The 18,265-nt window shown below is 38.8% G+C and overlaps 1 protein-coding gene across 2 annotated transcripts; it reads left to right on the top strand.

The window, feature by feature from the left end:
- Nucleotides 1–160: 160 nt before the first annotated feature.
- LOC116422923 (uncharaterized LOC112694756 homolog) lies at nt 161–17,399 on the top strand. 2 transcript variants are annotated; one of them, XM_031963445.1, is made up of 6 exons: nt 161–379; nt 10,522–11,411; nt 12,362–12,396; nt 12,588–12,734; nt 13,067–13,222; nt 17,008–17,399. In XM_031963445.1, exons 3-6 carry the CDS (start codon nt 12,391–12,393, stop codon nt 17,119–17,121), a joined length of 423 nt encoding a protein of 140 aa, XP_031819305.1. In that variant the 5' UTR covers nt 161–379; nt 10,522–11,411; nt 12,362–12,390; the 3' UTR covers nt 17,122–17,399. The 2 variants fall into 2 exon arrangements, with proteins under 2 accessions (XP_031819305.1, XP_031819298.1); XM_031963438.1 differs by lacking the exons at nt 161–379; nt 10,522–11,411 and having other exon boundaries at nt 11,993–12,396.
- The last annotated feature ends 866 nt before the right edge of the window (nt 17,400–18,265 follow it).

The following is an 18,265-nucleotide window of genomic DNA, read 5'->3' as shown; positions in this document are numbered from 1 at the left end:
CGGGCGGTGGTTTTCGCTCCTGGGCGTCTACTTGCGCCAACATGCAGGGCACGGGGCCACTAGCAGCGGTTGGGAAGGGCAGAAAGGGGCCCGTGCGCGTGGACTTCGCCGGCCAGTCTATCGGGGTGAGGAGAGAGGGGAAGAGAATGCTTGTCGAGGAGGAAGGGGATGAGACTAGCTGGTCAGCCCTCCGTCCTGCTTCCTGCAGCTCCAAGTTGCAGCCTCACTGAGATTCGGACAAGGGTTTGACTTCCTCTCCACTCCATCTTAGTGGCTGTTGGTGAAGGGGATAGTGGATACTTAGAGGGATAAAAGATTTGGGTAATAGGGATCCCTCCATCGGTGCAAATGATCATTTCGTCAAACTTTCTCATCCAGGGTAATTCTTTTCCATGTTTTTACAGAAATCCTCCATTAAAAATCCTTCCATAATGCTCCCATACTCTGCTTCTTTTAGTATCTCTTGTGAACAAATATATCGCTTGGATTGCCCATCTACTTTCTCTTATTCTGTCTCCATGACATGCTGTCATACTAACTGGGGATAATATCTTTTTACACCATTTCTACCCATTTTGATTCTTCAAAAACCATGTTGTTCCGTAATGTGCAGAGAGTACAACTGGGAAAATTAAAGAGATGAGCTGTGATGACACAGAGCAGTTTGAGGTCATTGAAAGCACAGCATAATTTCTCAAATTCGATCCTAACCAATCTTCTGAGGACATTGGCTTAAATATAGGAATGATGGGCCCTTAGCCAGGGATAGAGGACACTGAACAAAGGCTGCTAAAAGTGAATTTGCCTAGAATCTTGAAAATCTAATGAAAACTCTCTAAATTGAAAAGGAAAGAGTAAGAAAACATATATATATATATATATATGTATGTATATTTCCAGTTGCCCCCCTCCCCCAAAGGCAAGAGAGGCAAGTCTTTGGACTATAGGTCAATGAACTTGACTTTGATGCCTGGCAAAATTCTACAATGTATTATTAAAATGTTGATTAGTGAATATCTATAAAAGAGAACAAAGGCTACCTGCTACTTGATGAAGCCTGGTTTAATCCAGAAAGTTAAACCACTTAATTTTCTCTCTTTTTAAAAAAATACATTTCTCAGACTGATAAATCAAAGGAATGCTGTCAATATAATTTTTCTGCATTTTAGCAAAAAAAAAAAAAAAATGACTAAGTCTTGCACGATATTCCTGAAGACAAGATAGAAAGTGGTTGGTCTTGGATGACAATATAGTTACATAGATACAGAACTGTCCAATAGCCAGTCATAAACCATTAATGGTTCATTGTTTGGAAAGAATCCTCTAGCAAAGTGCCTCCAGGGTTTTGTCCTTGACCTTTTGCTATTTAACCATTTTATCAGTAAATTTGAGGGATAGATAATTACTCCAGGCAACTTTGTTAGGATCCAAAAAGATCATTCAAGAGAGAGAAATGTAAAGTTTTATATTTAGGTTTAATTACAAAAAAAAAAAAAAAATCTTTACAAGTCTAAATTCAGGAAGGCACGGCCAGAAAGCAGCTGACAAGGAAAAAGATTTGGAGGTGTCAGTGAACTACAAGCTAGGTTAGCCAAAAAAAAAAAAAAAAAAAAGCTAATGTGGCACTGAGCCACCTTAAGAAAGGCCAAATGTCCAGGAAGGTGATAGTTCCACTTTGAACATCTGGCATATAGTGTTCAGTTTAGGGTGTCATGATTAAGGAATGCCATTAGTAAACTGAAGAGTGTTCAAAGATAGGTTAACTGGGAAAAGGAGTTAGTTTTATATCATATGTGAACAGATTGGAAAGACTATTGATTTTTATCCTAAAAAAGAGAAGACTGGGAATGGTGGAAGAGGATATTAATAATTTCCCCTTTACTGGAGGTCTTCAATAAAGGCTGGATGATAGCTTGTTAACCATTTAGGGAAATTTTGTTGAAGTAGATATTTGGATTCTAAGACATTCCATTCAACTTCCAAATCTTATTATTTCTTTGTGTATGGTCTCCCTGTATTACTCAAACCTTAATCCAGCCCAGCCCTCAACTTTAGTGTTTATGGCAACTAAGTAATTAAATGGAGCACTGGGTCTGTTTGAGGCAACTAAGTGACTAAGTAGATAGAATGCTAGCCCTGGAATCAAGAATCCCTGCTTTCAAAGCCTGCCTCAGACACTTACTAGTTATATGATCCTGGGTGAAATGAGGATAATAATATGTATTTACCAGGATTGTTGTGAGATTCAAATGAGATAACATGTGTGTAGTACTTAGTAAAGTGCTGGACAAATGGTAGACATTCAATAAATATTTATTTTCTTACTTCTTATGTAAGATACACACGCTGATGTGCTAATGCATTGGACAGTTCATCCAGCCATGTTACAGTATGGTCACTAAGTGTTTTTTATTCACTTTAATACTTTTGAGGTAAATGGTTAGGCCAATTTCATCTAAATTGCTTCTATTTTTGTTTGGTTTTATTTTACTATAGAGGTTGAATTTTTCTGGGACTGAATGCCATAGTAGGGGCTCTTTCATTATGTAGTCCAGTCTTCTGATCACTTGGCTTTTCCCCAGCCCAGTTGTGAATGAAGCATGGTTAACTGAGACAATAAAATCTTAAATTAAGCGTAAAGAAATGTTTATACTTTTTTATTTCTCTATGTTATTTGAAGAAACTACTTAAGAACCTTGATAGAATTAGAGCCCTTGGCTAAGTGAAAAATCACTTATATCCCTGGTGATCTTTGAGAAGCAAGACAGTCTTAAGGGATACAGATGGCATAGAGAAGCTTTGGAAAGACTTTGTTTTTGTTTTTGTTTTTTTAATATTGTATCTAAAATTTTTTTAAAGCTTTTTATTTTGAAAGCATAGACATAGGTAGTTTTCAACATTCACCCTTGCAAACCTCGTGTTACAAATTTTCTCCCTTTCCCCCCACCCCCTCCCCTACATTAAAAAGTAATCCAATATATGTTAAACATGTGCAATTCTTCTATACATATTTCTGAAATTACCATACTGCACAAGAAAAATCAAATCAAAAAGGAAAAAAAATGAGAAAGAAAACAAAATGCAAGCAAACAGCAAAACAGTGAAAATACTATGTAGTGATCCACACTCAGTCCCTATAGTCCTCTCTCTGATAGCTCTTTCCATCTTAGGGCTAACCATCATGAATTGAGCTTTATACAAAAGGTCTAGTAAAAGCTGGAGTATCTGTACTTAGGAGGAATAATATCAGAAGGCCAAGAGAAGACAAAGAGAAGTGGGGTCTCCAGTATCATAGGTGTAAGTTGCCTGGGTCATTTACATTTCAGGCAAAAAACATTTATTAAACATTGAGTACATGCCAGGTACTTACAATCTAATTAAGGGTGGGGGAAGAGTCAACATACAAACAATGTACAGAATAAATGGAAGATAATCAATAGGAGAGAAGGCACTAGAATTAAGAGGAGTAAGGAAACTGCCTGTAAAAGGTGGAATTTTAACTGGGATTTGAAGAAAGCCAAGAAAGTCAGGAGACAGAGGTCATAGAACTGGTGATGATGGGAGATAATTCTTATATCCCTGACTCTATTACCCCTGCTCCATGTGTGTGCCCACTTTTCCCATTGATCCTGTGTATAGCTGTGGAAGAATGTGACTCAGGTTTCTTCAGGAACATTTTGTTCTAATTTTATTTTTTAATAATATAATTTTTATTGTAAATTCAACAATTATCAACAATTACAAGCATTTTGAAACACAAAGTATTCCAAAAGGACTGTACAAAAACTATGGACTTCTTCCAAATACAGATAATATAGATATGTATATATGTACACGTAATATATATTTATATACATACACACATATGTGTGTATATTGCGTTTATATAATATAAACATGTATGTGTATACACACATTTGTTGTTATTGTTCAGCTGTTTCAGTCATATCTAGCTCTTTGTGACCCTATTTGAGGTTTTCTTGACAAAGATACTAAAGTAATTGACCATTTCTTCAATTCATTATACAGATGAAAAAAAAATAGAAGCAAATATGTTAAATAACTTGCCCAGAGTCACACAGCTAGTAAGTGTCTGAGGCCAGATTTAAACCCAAGTCTCCAGGCCCAGCATTCTATCCACTTAGCCACTTAGCTACCCATATGTATATAAAAGTATATACACATACATGTGTATATTTAATATCATAATACAAATTAATATTCTTATACTTGTATCTCCCTCTACACTTCCTTTTCCTTCTCTCTATACAACTTTTCAAGTGCTTTATTGGTCTTCTTTTCTTTGTCTGATGCTACCCACCAATCTACCTTCTCTCCTCTCCTAGTAGTTCTCCCATATATGGAACTTCTGCTAGGAGAGAAGGGAAGGTAGATTGGTGGGTAGCATTTTACACACACACACACACACACACACATATACACACACACATGTATTGTAGGTATATGTGTGTATATATATATATATATCCACAAATATATATATATATATATATATATATATATACCCATACATGTATGTATACATGTAATCCATATCCTATGGATTTTTCCTTTAAAAAATGAATACTTTGAGAGTGTCTAAAAATATATGTCTGTCTTTGTATCTCTAGTCACCTCTTTGCCAAGAGGTAAGAAGTGATTTTTCATCATCAGGCTTTATAAATATGATTGGTGACTGATTTCATTAGTATTATTCATTCTTTCAGAGTTATTTCTCTTCACATTATTGTTGTGATCATCATTTAAACTATTCTTCGGGTTCTACTCATTTCACTCCACATTAGTTCATACAAATCTCTCCACATTTCATTGATTGTCATTTTCCTTATTTTTTTTAAATAGCTGTTATAAGATTAGGCTTAGTGATCTTGAGATCATCATAACAGTTTCTTCTTGAGAGATTGTAGAATCTATGCATGGAAACCATTGTTATTAGGTCTGATGATCTTGAAACCATCATGATGGTCTCTCCTTAACAGAAGCTGTGAGTTTATAGAACATATTCATGAAAAAAAATATTGATAATATTTTTCTCAGGTTTGTACATCTGTGTGCCCAAAATAATATCTTATCCACCACCACCTTCTTGTTTTTTCTCCGTGACTAACAACCTTCTCAAAAAAATAATATTTTGCCCTGACCCCTGATATGTAAATTGGTCACCTGGGGAGGGGCAGGTATAAGAACCATATTCTCAGAAGGACACTTTGGAGAGTACTTTCCTACTGCTCTCCACCATAGTGCCATTCTTACATGAGTTGTCATGAGTTTTTCTCCCTCTCTCTCTCTCCTTTTTCCCCATTTGCCAAAAAAGCTTTGCATTAAACTTATTTCTATTGTTTTACATATTATTCTCAGCATTTGAACTCATTAAGGGATAGTTTTCCCCAAAGTTTCTGATTGGCCCACTCCTTAGATATAAACTGGGTACCCAGATAAGGACTTAACCCATTTATAGCTGTACCTGCACTTGAAGAATATGGTGCTTTGAGCCCAATTGTAGGAAGCAAGGATCAACAGGGAACCCTGTGTACTCAGAGAAAGGACTCTGTTATGCCAGATAACTGTCCCAAAATAATAGAATACTCATATACCAAAATTTGTTTGTTCAGTTATTGACCAGTTGATGGACAATGATCTTTGTTTTTAGCTTTTTGCTACAACAAAAAATGCTATAGCAAATATTGTAATGCCAGAGAAACTGAGGCAAGATAGAGATTAGAAAGTATTTAATAATTTACTAAATAGGAGAGATTTGCTGGGACTAAATGAATCCATGGTTTGGTCCCAGGACTGAATGAGACTATCATCTCAAGAATCCAGCAAACAATGTAAGTTCTCAATGACATATATACACATGGCTCAGATACAGGGGGTAGATTGAGACAGGGGCAGAGTCAGGATCCTGGACTCTGACAGGATGGGGTGAGCCTCGGAGAGAGGGGGAAGGCATCTTGATAAGACAGTACCTGACATTCAGATAGCTTGGGATGGGAAGAGGCATTCTGATATTCTAAAACATAAGATCTTTTATCCTTATCAAATATTCTGATAAAGAGGGAAGGGAGGTTTTGCAAGACTGAGCTTTGAGCTGATAATTATAAACTGAAGCAGAACAATTAGAGAAACTGAGTCAGGATAATTAGGGAAACTGAATATAAAAGAGAACTGTGGCATAACAATATACCTCAACATATGATTTTTTTTCCCCCTTTGTCTTTGACCTCCTTTATAATACATCTTTAATAATATTTTCTCTCGGTCAAATGGTATGCATAATTTAGCAATTTTTGGAGGATAGCCCCAAATTGTTTTCCAGAATGTTTGGATAAATTCATAGTACACTTGTATGCCTGTTCTGCTAGCCCATCTTTATTAGCCTATTATCCAAAAGAACCAGATCAGATTCTCTTCTTCCTACCTTTGCAAAGAAGAGGGTTGGAGGTGTCTTTTCATCTCTCTTCTGTGGGGTGAAGCTTTATCATTATGATTTCCTACCACTCAGCTTCAACCATTTTAGGGTTGTTCTTTTCAGTTCCATGACTGTCTTCCTGATTCCAATTACTTAATTTTGTATCTGTTCATATAAGACTTCTGATGCGTCTTTGTATTCCTCATATTTTATCATTTCTTAGAAAATAGTAACATTCTATTTTGTCTATGTGCTACAATGTTTAGCCATTCTCAAGTTAATGGCTTTATTTTATGTTTGTTTATGTGTATCAGTGATGGAGTAGGATAGTTAGCCAAGCTGTTCAGTCACTGCTATTTATCCTTGTCCTATTATTAGTTCATTGCCTAGATGAGGTTGCTGGTATAAACATTTTCATTCTGCTCTATGAAGTTGTAATAAATGAATCTATATATATTTTTTCATATTCTAGCCCCCAAGCCAGAGACAATCTTCTAGAAAAACACTACAGTTTTAAATCTATCTCTCTCTTTTCTTCAGTTGTTCTCTTCAGTGGTTCCTCCAAACTTCATTTCCAGAAAATACAACTCATATTAGCAATTCCTGAGGTTAATCTCATTTATTATAATGACTCTTAGAAGACAAAGAAAACAAAGGTAAATACATTTTCATTGTGGCCCAAAGGAAAAGGCTTCAAATTTCTAAGAGAGAGAGCCCAAAGGGAGAAAAGGAATATATACTGGGAAGAGAAGAAAGTCAGCAAAATAGCATCTGTCTAAACAAAAACCACTGTTTTATCAATCTACACAATTTCATTTCCAGGAACTTTGTTCCTATTAATCATAGAAGTTGCCTCCACTTGTTTTTCTGCTCTTCCAATTTTAAGCAGTTTCTGAGCTTTTCTTCTTCTAGTCTGTGGGTCTTCCAGGCTGGCCTTCTCCTCCACTGAAAGTTTGGGCTGGTAAACTAGCTCCTTTTGAAAGAACTACCTGAAATGTAGCTAGCCCTCTCCAACCCAGTGCAAAGTATCACTTTCAATTAAAGACATTATTTTATCTTCACATTTTATAAAGGAATTAACAAAAAGTTGGCACATATTAATATTACATATGTAATTAACTATTATTAATGTGATTAATATTATATGTGTAAAATTATTATTAACCCCTTATTTTGAATGATTATAAAAATTGAGCTGGAATAAGGGCAAAAATCAGCTGATCATGAGATAGCCTGACTTCCAACTCCACTTGCTACTTTAAAAGTATTTCTATTGATATTTTGATGTATCTTCCTATCAAGTGGGAAAGTACTATCTTTTAAGACTAAAAGAGGAATACATTCCTTCAATAGCTACTAGGAAAGTTAGGTTCTTACCTTGAATCAAAAGATATCGATTATATAAAACTTCCCTAAAATATCAATAGCTGAAGATGGGGACAGTTCTGGAGAATGGCTTCTATGCCAGTGGCATCAAATACAGAGAAATGAGAACCACTAAATTATACATAAGGATCCTTTGGCCACATATTGACTTAGGAAACATATTAGTATTATTTATGTTTTATTGTATTTTTAGTTATTTTGTTAAATATTTCTCAATGTCATTTTAATCTGGTTGGACTGAATTTTGGAATGTAATAAGCCCCCTGAGGGCAGCATGCTTAACACCTGTGCTGTATAGAGTTCTATAGCCTTTAATTCCCGACCTCTTCCCTGAATATTAATTTTCTAGAAGCACTTTTTCTTCATAGTAACCCAGGAGAAGGATCTATCTTAGTTACCTCATCCTTTCCCACTACATCAGTTTATTTATGAAAGGACTGGACAAGATAATTTCTAAGAATCTAACTCTAAATGCATGATTCCTTTCTTTAAAAGGCCGAAGTGACAGTTAGGTGGCATAGTGGATAGAGCACCAGCCCTGAAGTCAGGAGGCCTGAGTTCAAATCTCATCTCAAATACTTAATACTTCCTAGCTAGGTGACCCTGGGAAAGTCACTTAATCCCAAATGCCTCAGCAAAAACAAAAACAAAACAAGAGAAAATGAAACATCCTGGAAGGGGAAAATAATTAAACTAGGGCTAGAGGGATTCTCCTTAAAATTACTTAGTATATATTTATCTTTGTAAATATTGTATCCTCCCAATAGAATATAACTATTTTAAAACAATATTTATGTAATACCTTATAGATATTATTTCATTTGATCCTTACAACAATCCTGTGATTTAGGCACCTTTATCATCCTGTTTTACAGGTAAGGAAACTCAAGAGAGTCTAAGTGAGTTATCCATGGCTGCAGAGTAATAAGTATCAGAAGCAAAATTTGAACCCAGGCCAATCTCAATCAACCTCTCTCTATTTTGCCCAGTGTTTTTCTGAAAGGGCAGACTTTTCTATCCCCAGTGCCTAGCAAAGTATCTACCTGGTACATAGTAGATGCTTAACAGATATTTGTTGAATTGCATGAAATGAAGAAACCAAACCCAGAGAAGTTAACCAAGATCCTCTAACTCCTATTGTACTCAAGTAGCAAAGCCCAAGGGATACCAGTTAAATCCTCTCCTAACAATTCCAGAGAGACACAGAAGTACTCCCTTCCTTATAAGGCAAACTCTGTTTACTTCCCGGGCTAACTACAGGACAATTTGGCCTCCCTTTTAATAATAGAGGAGGTGTTGTTAAGCCTCTACTATACCTAAATAAAGACCCAGGTGCTGATAACTGATAGGGAAAATCCTTGAGAGAGGAGTGGGAGTCAAGGAAGGGAGCAAAATTAGGCACAGACTCCTAGATTTGAATCTCACCTCTGTCCTCAGACTTCACTTGAGATAAATCTGTATTTATCTCTATGTGTCATTAAACCAAAAGTTCTTACTGTCTCCACTCCCTCCCACTGACCTACCTTGTAAGGACAATGAAAAAGTAATACTCTGAGGTGGTGAGACTCAAACACCCAAATTATTATGCTCAGATAAGTTTCTCCCACCCCACCCCCATGTTACTGCATAGAAAGAAATGGGAACCTTTTATGGACTTTGAGAATCTGGAATAAGGGAGCATCAGAATGTTATTGTTATTCTTTCCCTGCCCATTCTCTTTCTCCCCTTGCAATAAGATGACCTGGAAAATGGCCCTGGGTAAGTACTGGGCACCACAGGCTGTCCCCTCCTGCATAATAGATAAGCTTGGTGGCAAGAACAGAACATGATCAGGAGAGAGAGTCTGTCTGTCGGGAAGCTGTCTGACACATCCCAGTGGTATTGCCAAAACTGACGTCTTCATTGGCAGGAACAGCAAAAAGGGAGGGAACTGCTACTACCCCAAGGCAAATGGAGTGATGAGATAACTATCAATGCCCTGGAGATTTACATCCCTTCCAAGGTGTTTGGGAAGGGAGAAGGGTCCTAATTGATACTGGTTTTGAATAGGAAATTCTGTCATCAAAGTAGGAGACTTTGTAGCATTGGAAATATTCAGATGTCTTGTTTTTTTAGGGCTGAGAAGCTGGAGAGGTTAAAAGCATCTGAACAATTGAGTGGAAGAAATGAAAAAATGCACCTGTAGTAGAGAGGAAAATTACTTATTGCCAGAGACATTGAGACCAGAAGTAGAACTAGGACTAGCAATTTTGGCACTGTAGACAAGCCTCAAAAAACAAGCTGTCATGTCAACTTTTAAAGACAAAGTTAGATAGATTTTGAGGCTGAAGCTGAGGCTGCTAAGGTCAGCTGGAGGAGTAGGCTGAAACAGACTAGGGAGTTCATTTAGAGGAAAAATCAAATCGTAGCTTTTGATTTTAAGTTATTATCTTACTAAATAGGTGTAACTTAGGTAGTTGGTGCAACACAGGATTGAAATCTGAAAGACTCAGATTCAAGTCTTGCTATCAAAGCATTCACTAAAGCTCCTTGAGCTGGGTTTTCTCAGCTATAAAATGAGGATATAGAAAGTACTTCCACAAGGTACTCTTTGAAGACCAAAGAAGACAACATAGGTTAATACTTTTTGCACATCTTAATTTGCTATATAAATGTTACTTATCATTATTATTACTACTAACATGCTCATTTATTTCTGATAGAAAGAGTTTAAGTGCTACCAGAATCCTCTAAATTTCAGTGCTCTGAGGAAAAGCTTCCTTCACTCTGCCTCTTCAGGACTATATCCATCTGAAGGCGTCAAGTAAAGAGTCCTTATTGTGACTGCTAATATGAAGCTGAAAACAGTGTATATTCGAGGTTAGAAGGAACATGGAAAGTAGATGGCAGCACTCTCCTTAGGAAGAAGAGGAAGGCTCTATGTATAAAACTGAAACTTCTGAAGATCACAGACCATAGGGTTTGTAGCTGAACGGACGGGAGAGAGCACTTTAATCTAGAGGCCCAGAAAGGGGAAATAACTTGCAAAGAATGAATAGCAAAGAAGTAATAAATAATCGACCGGGAGCTCAACAGAAGTCTCCAGGGTTCTTTCCATTCCACTATCCCAGTCCCCACCCCCAACAACCCTGAGAAGGACTGTTTTTTCCATCTATACTATGGGCAAATAAATTCAGATACCCTTAAATACTTGTCTAATGGTTACATTCTGCTATGTTCTCCGACTCGACCCAAAAGGGCAAGCTTTAAGAAAGGCTGCGTGATCAGAATACAAGATGCCCAGACCGCCTTTTGGTCTCAAATGTATTTGCCACAGACTGAGGAGGAGAAAAGACGGAAAAAAAATAATAGGAGACACAAAAAGTGGATCCCAAGGGGAAAAAACAGAGAAAGAAAGAAGGCAAAACAGAAATTCTGGGCTTCGTCGGCCGCCGTACCACCCGGAGCATCTGTCGCTATGGCAACTTTGGAAAGCGGCGGGAGGAGGTGACTTTGTCTTGGGGTTCGCGCGCGCTTGGGACTCCTGCTTCTGTGAAGCTGTGACTTGGGCTCCTCGCGGCCTAATAAATATTCACTCACCTTTTTTGCATAGGTAATGAGGGAGGAGAAAAGGGGGTGCTCGGGGAGGGCCTGGGCCGGGGGTTCTTGGGAGGGGGATTCTAGCGGCCGTTGCCGTTGGGAAATGGAACCCGAGGCTGGGCGGGTAGTTGTGCTGGGGGCAGGCGTCCGAGAGGTGGTAGCTGGGGTCGTCCGACCTGGGAGGAGGGCCGAGCCGCCCCTAACGGTCCCCAGCCAGGGCGGAGCCCATGGGCGCGGGGGGGCTGTCCTGGAGACGAAGAGAGGACCGGGACTCAGTTTTCTGGTCCAGGTCCAGGGGGAGGGAAAATCCCAAGAGGCACAAAAGGCGGGGCGGCCCGGTCCGGCCCCTTATTCTAGTGGGTAGCGATGGGTTCCTGGGGCCGGGTAACGGTGCAGCGGACTCTGTAAGGAGTTAGACTTCCAGCGGTCAGTCTTGGAAAGTTTTCTACCTGGATTTCTCACTTTTGCCACGTTTCTTGCTTTGAGATCTTCCGTAAATCAAAACACACACACACACACACACACACACACACACACACACACACTCATCTTTCTCTTCCTCTCTCCCTTCTCCTCCTCCTTCATTTCCTTCTCTATCTCTCCGTCTGTCTGCCTTCTTTTTCTCTCTCTCCTCTGTCTCACTTCTCTCTTAACTTCCCCTTTCTTTTAGTCTATTTCTTCATCTATAGAAAGAAAGGGATTGGACTTACTGTTCTCTTAAATTTCTCCCTTCAGATATAAATCCTACTGTCCCTTGAGGGTGTTAGGAATTCAATCTAGTAACATGTTTTAGAGTGGGAAAATCTAGGTTTGAATTCCAAAATGGCTGTTCGCCTCCTCTTGTAAAAAAAGCAAAATGATGGGATTGGACATCAAGATTCTTTACACTGTTATTTTACATACATTTTAAGGCTCATCTTATTGTTCTAAGACTCTTCCCACCTACTTTTCCTTCACTTGCAGCTTCTGGAGCAACACAGAACAGTTTCTCCATGGATGTGAGTCACTGACCCCACTCTTGCTCCTTGACCTTACCCTTCTTATTCTCCCCAATCCTAAATCCTTTGTTCTACAAATCTTGCTGCCCTTAGAAACCTCTCAATCCCAACCACATTCCTCCTCTTTTGTGACCCTGAAGCCTCCACTCTCTCCCTATCCTTTAGTTACCCCTTCCTCCTTGTAACTATAGTTTACAGAGGCTTCCTCTAGCTCATGGAACTCAGGCCGGGGTCCTCTGGTGAATGTCTCCTTGCCCATTCCTGCCATTGTCTTCATCAGCGTGGTCGCCTACTTGCTGCTGCTTGGCCTGGTGCTGCTGGCCAGACGTTACTTGGTGGTGAGGAGGCACCCAGAGAGGGGAGGGAGGTGTGAATGGATATACCAGTATAGGGAAAAAGAAAAGAAAGCCTCAGGTCCACTTCTCCAGCTCTGCCTTCTCCCCAAATGCCACATTTTCTTTCTACTGTGATGTACATTCCTCCAAGACCCAAAAATTTCCTTGAAATTTTCCCTCATAATTCTGGCTTCTTGATTATCAACTCCTGTCCCTTTTAAGAAGCCAGGAAGCTCTCCCAAAGTCCCATATTTCCATTAGATTGTGAGTTGCTCCATGTGGACGAAAGGAAAAGAGTTATGAGGAAAGCTCAGAAAATAAAATCTCTTTGACAGGAGCAGGACTGTTGCACAGACTGCAGAGGGCCCTGCAGGAAGACAGACACCCATGGTCCCTTTGAGTGTTGCCAGGGCTGCGCTGAAGCCTGTGACTTCCCTCTACCCAATCCAACCAGATGCTTGGATGCCTGCTGTCCTCAGCCTATGGAAGCAGTGAGTTATTCCCTTTGACTCAGATATCCTAGATTATCTTATTCCTTCTTCCAATTATCAAGTCCTTCTCATCTTGATGTCCAGCCCAATACATCTAACTTTACTAAGTCCCCTCTCTGTCACAAAGATACGCTTTTAAATATCTTTTATTAATACACCTAAGGGAAGGGACAGGTAAGTCACAAATTATTCTGTAGCAAATCTCTTTATAGTCATACAGTTTACTAAAAAGTCAGAAAACACAAGATTTCACTTGTTTTTTTACCAAGAAAAATTTTATTTAAAAGAGCAAACTGCTATCTTAAGGGATTTCTTAACATTCATATTTTCCATGCCTATTCAAAATCTCATAAGATTCTGTGAAAGTTGTAATAACAACAGAGATAATTTTATTGGACCTACTAATCATTAATATCAAGTAATAGAGAACAACATAATCCAGTCGTTCATATTTGCAGACTTTGAACATTACAAAGTCTGCTAAGCGAGAAGTATTAATCACCCAGGTCAGCCGAAATATCTTCACAGAAAAAAAAAAAAAGAGTAATTGATGTTGTCCAGACTATAATATTCAATTGCATGGACAACCCAAGAGAACAACAATGAAACAACTATTCCATTAGTATCTTATCATTCTTAGACTTTAGATGATAGTGACATGGGCTTGGAATTGAGCAGGTGAAAGAGGGCAGCCTTGGGGAATTGGGCGTTTCTTTTAATGACATGGGCTTTTCTCCCAGAAACAAAGGTCCAGTTTTTAAAACACTAGTGTACTTCCTGTGATGTAATCTCCAAAGAATTAAAATGGTGTCATCAAAGGGCAATTAGAGGTACCTAGTAGGCATGAGTACTATAACATACTGCTAATTAAGAAAAGTGGCATAAAGAATTTCATCAGAAAGACCTATGACCTAAAAAGAAAGTGAGCCAATCTTATAAAGAAGAGCCTACTTGCTTTGTTGCTATTTATGTCAAGACATGGAGAAAGGCTTGAGTCTAATAGAGGATAAACAGGAATATTCATAAATAGAATTTGGTTGGCAGTATATATCATTTGAGGACACACACATTGACAAGGCCATAGATTTGTTGAAATACCAAAGTATGTCAAAGTATCCCTAAGGAAAGAAGTCTCCAAGAGGAATAAAAAAAATTCACATTTCTTTTGTTTGTTTAAAGTTGTATCATGAGTAGGTAGTTTTTTTTTTTTCATTCTAGAAAACTTGTACAGTATTTATTTAAAATTTATATTCATTACCTTTTGCCAAAACTATTTTAGGCAACTTACAAAGTTAATTTATATAGTGTAGCACCTGTCTTTCACTCATGGTTTGTTCTAGTTCTAAATTTTATATAGTATGAAAGCAAGGAAAAAGACAAAGGTGATATACATGATGATTATCTCACAAGAATTTCAAACCAAATTAAATCTCTAAATTTATTTCCCCATAAATGAGAGTTTTAATCAATCAGCACTTAAGTTTTCCACCAATTTCATTCCACTTCATTGTGGTTTTATCTTTCTGGGATATTTCTGATCATTGTGCTACTAGCATAAAGAATGTGTGTGTGTGTGTATACGTGTAATGTCCTGTCCTCCTCTGTACTGGGTGTACAGACATACACACACCAACACTGGAGATAACATGATCTCTTTAAGGAATATGACACCTAATCCTGAAACTTCTGATCTTGTAAATGCCATTTTCCTATTTCTGGACTGGGCAGGTCTTGATCAGGCTTTTTAACTGTGACTGATATCTAGTCCTCTTTTTGGCTTTAAACATTTGACCTTTTAATCCCATACTCCTCCAGGAGAATTCAGAGTAGGGAGAGGGGAGGGGGGAAGTGCTTAAGTTTGGCTGGCCTAAATCCAATACAGTGCTCTAGAGGGAGAAAAGGAAGAAGTCGAATATTTCCTATATACTGCTGTTTCAGTGACAAATTGTTCCTACTCCTTGGAAGATAGTCTCTCTGACCATTATCTCTTTCTCTTAGCTGGGTTTGGCCATTTTTCCAACCCTCTTTTTGTGATTCTGAGAGGGGAAATTAGCTGTCTTTAAAATAGAGTCAAAAATCACTATCCAATTGCATTTACTTCTACATGAGAATCTATTTTAAGACTAGGCATGAAATGAACACATTGTTATATAGTGATCTTGAATGGTATATCAACTTTCATATCCCCACTATCCTTTAAAGGCAACATAGCAAAAAGTAAAGGGCAATAGATTTAGAATCACAATATAAGTTCCAATCTAGCTCTTAACATTAATTATATTTATATCCAATCCAACAAATATTAAGTGCCTATGTGATGGATGTTGTATAAGGCATCATGCCAGAGGCCAAGAATACAAAGACAAAAAGCAAAGTCCATGATCCTATGAAATTTATACTCTACTGGGAGGAAACACTGAGTAAACAGATAAGTAATAAATACATAATGATAGAGAGAAAAGAGGAGAACCAGGAACAATTTCTCATAGGAGATGGTACATGAAATGATCCTTGAAGAAGCTAAAAGGAAACAGAAAAGGATGTGTTCCTGGTATGAAGGGAGTTTGTGCACAGGCTTAAAAGTGGGAAATGGGACACATAGCTTGGGGAACAAGAAGCTGACTAGTGAAGAGAAAGAATTACATAAGGGAGAGTAATGGCAGACTGGAGCCTGGTTGTGAAGGAATTTAACTGCTGCCTGAGTTTTCTATTTTACCCTAGAGGGTATAGGGAGACACTGGAGGTCTTGAATAGAGCAGTGATATGTTCTGACATAAGCTTTAGAAAAATAATTTTAAGGATAGTTTAAAGAGGAGATAGACCAGGAATTCAAGTAGAAGGCTATTGTTGTAGTTACAGTGAGAGGTGATGAAGCCTAAAGTAGGATTGTTGACCATATGAGAAAAGGGAGCAACTGGGAGGAGAGGGAATATTAACAAGAATTGGCAACTAACTAAAGGGATTGAAAAAAAAAGAAGCAGGGATGTCCCAGCTTACAAACCTGGGGTATTGGAAGGGTGGTTGTATCCTGAACAGAAATGATGAAGCTTAAAGAAGAAGAAATAAAGAATAATGTTTTTGAGATGTTGAAATTTGAGAGGCATAAATCACGAACAGGAGATATCAAAGTAGATAGTGATGCTGAACTGAAGCTTAGAAATAAAACAAGGTCTGGAAGTCTTCTATATGGATATGATTATCAAACTGGTGAGGGTTTATGCGATCACTGAAGGAGTATAGAGAGAAAAGTGTCCATAATTTGGGGGTGGGACACAGGCAATGTTCCAGCAAAAGAGATTTTAAAGGAGTGGTCAAAGACAACCTGTAGAGAACAGTAACACTAAAACTATTGGAGAAGGTATCCAAGAGAAACTGGGTAGCAATGTCACCTGAGGTGAAGGCAAGAAGATTGAGACACCTGTCGAATTTGGCAATTTGGAAAAATACATTTTATTTGAATTAAGTTAGAAGCCCAAACTGGAACCAATTGAGAGGTGAATAGGAGGAGGTAGAAGACCTGATTATAGACTGCTTTTTTTAGGATCAGATCAGGCAAGGCATTTATCCTTTCTGAACCTTGTTTCTTTATCCATATAATGCAGATAAAGATGCTTATAATGTTTCACTGGGTTGTTGTGAATAAAGCACTTTAAAAAGTGCTTCTCTAAATGGGAGCCATCATATTTTGTTTCCCGCAACACTCCTGTAACCTCTCTGAACTTCACAACTCTTATCGTTTCCTTTTTTAACTTTTCCTATCATCCCTTTTCATCCTTCTCCCTCAGGGTTGGGCTCCCCAGTGCCCCAGATGCTTCCCACTGTGTGACTGTGCCTGTGCCTGCCAGCTGCCCGACTGTCAAAGCCTCAATTGCCTTTGCTTTGAAATCAAGCTCAGATGAGGATCGTTTGTTTGTTCACGGTTATGGAACATGGCCTTCCAGAGGACCTGTCTACCCCAATGCTCAGAAACATTCCCTGGCAGTAGGGTCACCACTCCACTGGAGCCCCAAATGGCTTGCCCACCTGTTCTCAAAGGCTGTTCATCCTTTTGTCTTCATTGGACCTAAGCAGAGAAGATCCAGGCTCTCCTAGCAAGATGCAGAGAGCTGTTACCCTAGAAGAAGTAAACCCTCTTAAGAGCTGGGGGCCTCAAACGCCTTGGAGAAAATTCATGAGAGGCTAGTTTTCTTGAGTAAATTCTTGATTCCTGCTCAGCCTTACCCCTACCAGTAGAGAGGAATGAAGGGACATGGCTCAAGTTAGGACTGTTAGTATTCATTCGTCCTCAGAAGAGGCTGAGTTCAGGAAGTTCTGCCCAGAGTTATTAAGATTTCAGGGTGACCTTTGTTGTTCAGTCACGTCCCACTGTTCATGACTCTGTGAACCATGCCATTCATGGGCAAAGATACTGGAGTGGTTTTCTATTTCCTTTTCCAGTGGATTAAGAAAAAAAAAAAAAGGGAGGGGGGAACTTAATTGACCAAGGTCACCCAGTTAGTAAGCATCTGAGGCTGGATTTGAATTCAGGACTTAGTGCTTCCAGGCCCAACATACTATTCATTGAGCCATTCAGCTGCTCGGGGTGACCTATGTGGGACTTGTACTGCTACATCTGCCAACTCCCCATTCTCTTAGGAGATATGTGTATGCCTTTCTCTTCCCAACTCTGAAATAAGTACTCGGAATAAGGACTGACACTATTAAGCCAGAATCAAGGGAGGTCTAAGGCTGGGAGAAAGGAGACTTAATACTACTTTGGGGCTTAGTACCGAAGAGATTTCAACCCTGTATCTCCTTTGGCAGGCAGGGCAGCATCACTGATCACGATAGAAAAGGATGGCAACTCAACTGCTGGTGAGTGGGAAGTGGTTGCATACGCCTGCCTTTCTCTGCCTGCTTTTGCCTTCGGTCTACTAGATCCCTCTCTACCTAGCAGAAGACCTCTTGGTCACTCCCCCTCCTCTAATTTCTTCCCCTCCCCTGCTCTAAGCCCTATCCTGGCTCGAATGTCAGGGGCTTCAGGTTTCCCCTAAATATAGTTCC

Source organism: Sarcophilus harrisii, chromosome 1, assembly GCF_902635505.1.
Source record: "Sarcophilus harrisii chromosome 1, mSarHar1.11, whole genome shotgun sequence".
NCBI classification, from domain to species: Eukaryota; Metazoa; Chordata; class Mammalia; order Dasyuromorphia; family Dasyuridae; genus Sarcophilus; species Sarcophilus harrisii.
This window is presented reverse-complemented; position numbering and strand designations above follow the sequence as displayed.

Excerpts from the sequence above, each read along its gene's own strand:
- LOC116422923 (XM_031963445.1), top strand. Across the intron at positions 12,735-13,066 it reads TGGCCAGACGTTACTTGGTG|GAGCAGGACTGTTGCACAGA; the intron begins GTGAGGAGGCAC and ends TCTCTTTGACAG. Across the intron at positions 13,223-17,007 it reads GTCCTCAGCCTATGGAAGCA|GGTTGGGCTCCCCAGTGCCC; the intron begins GTGAGTTATTCC and ends CTTCTCCCTCAG.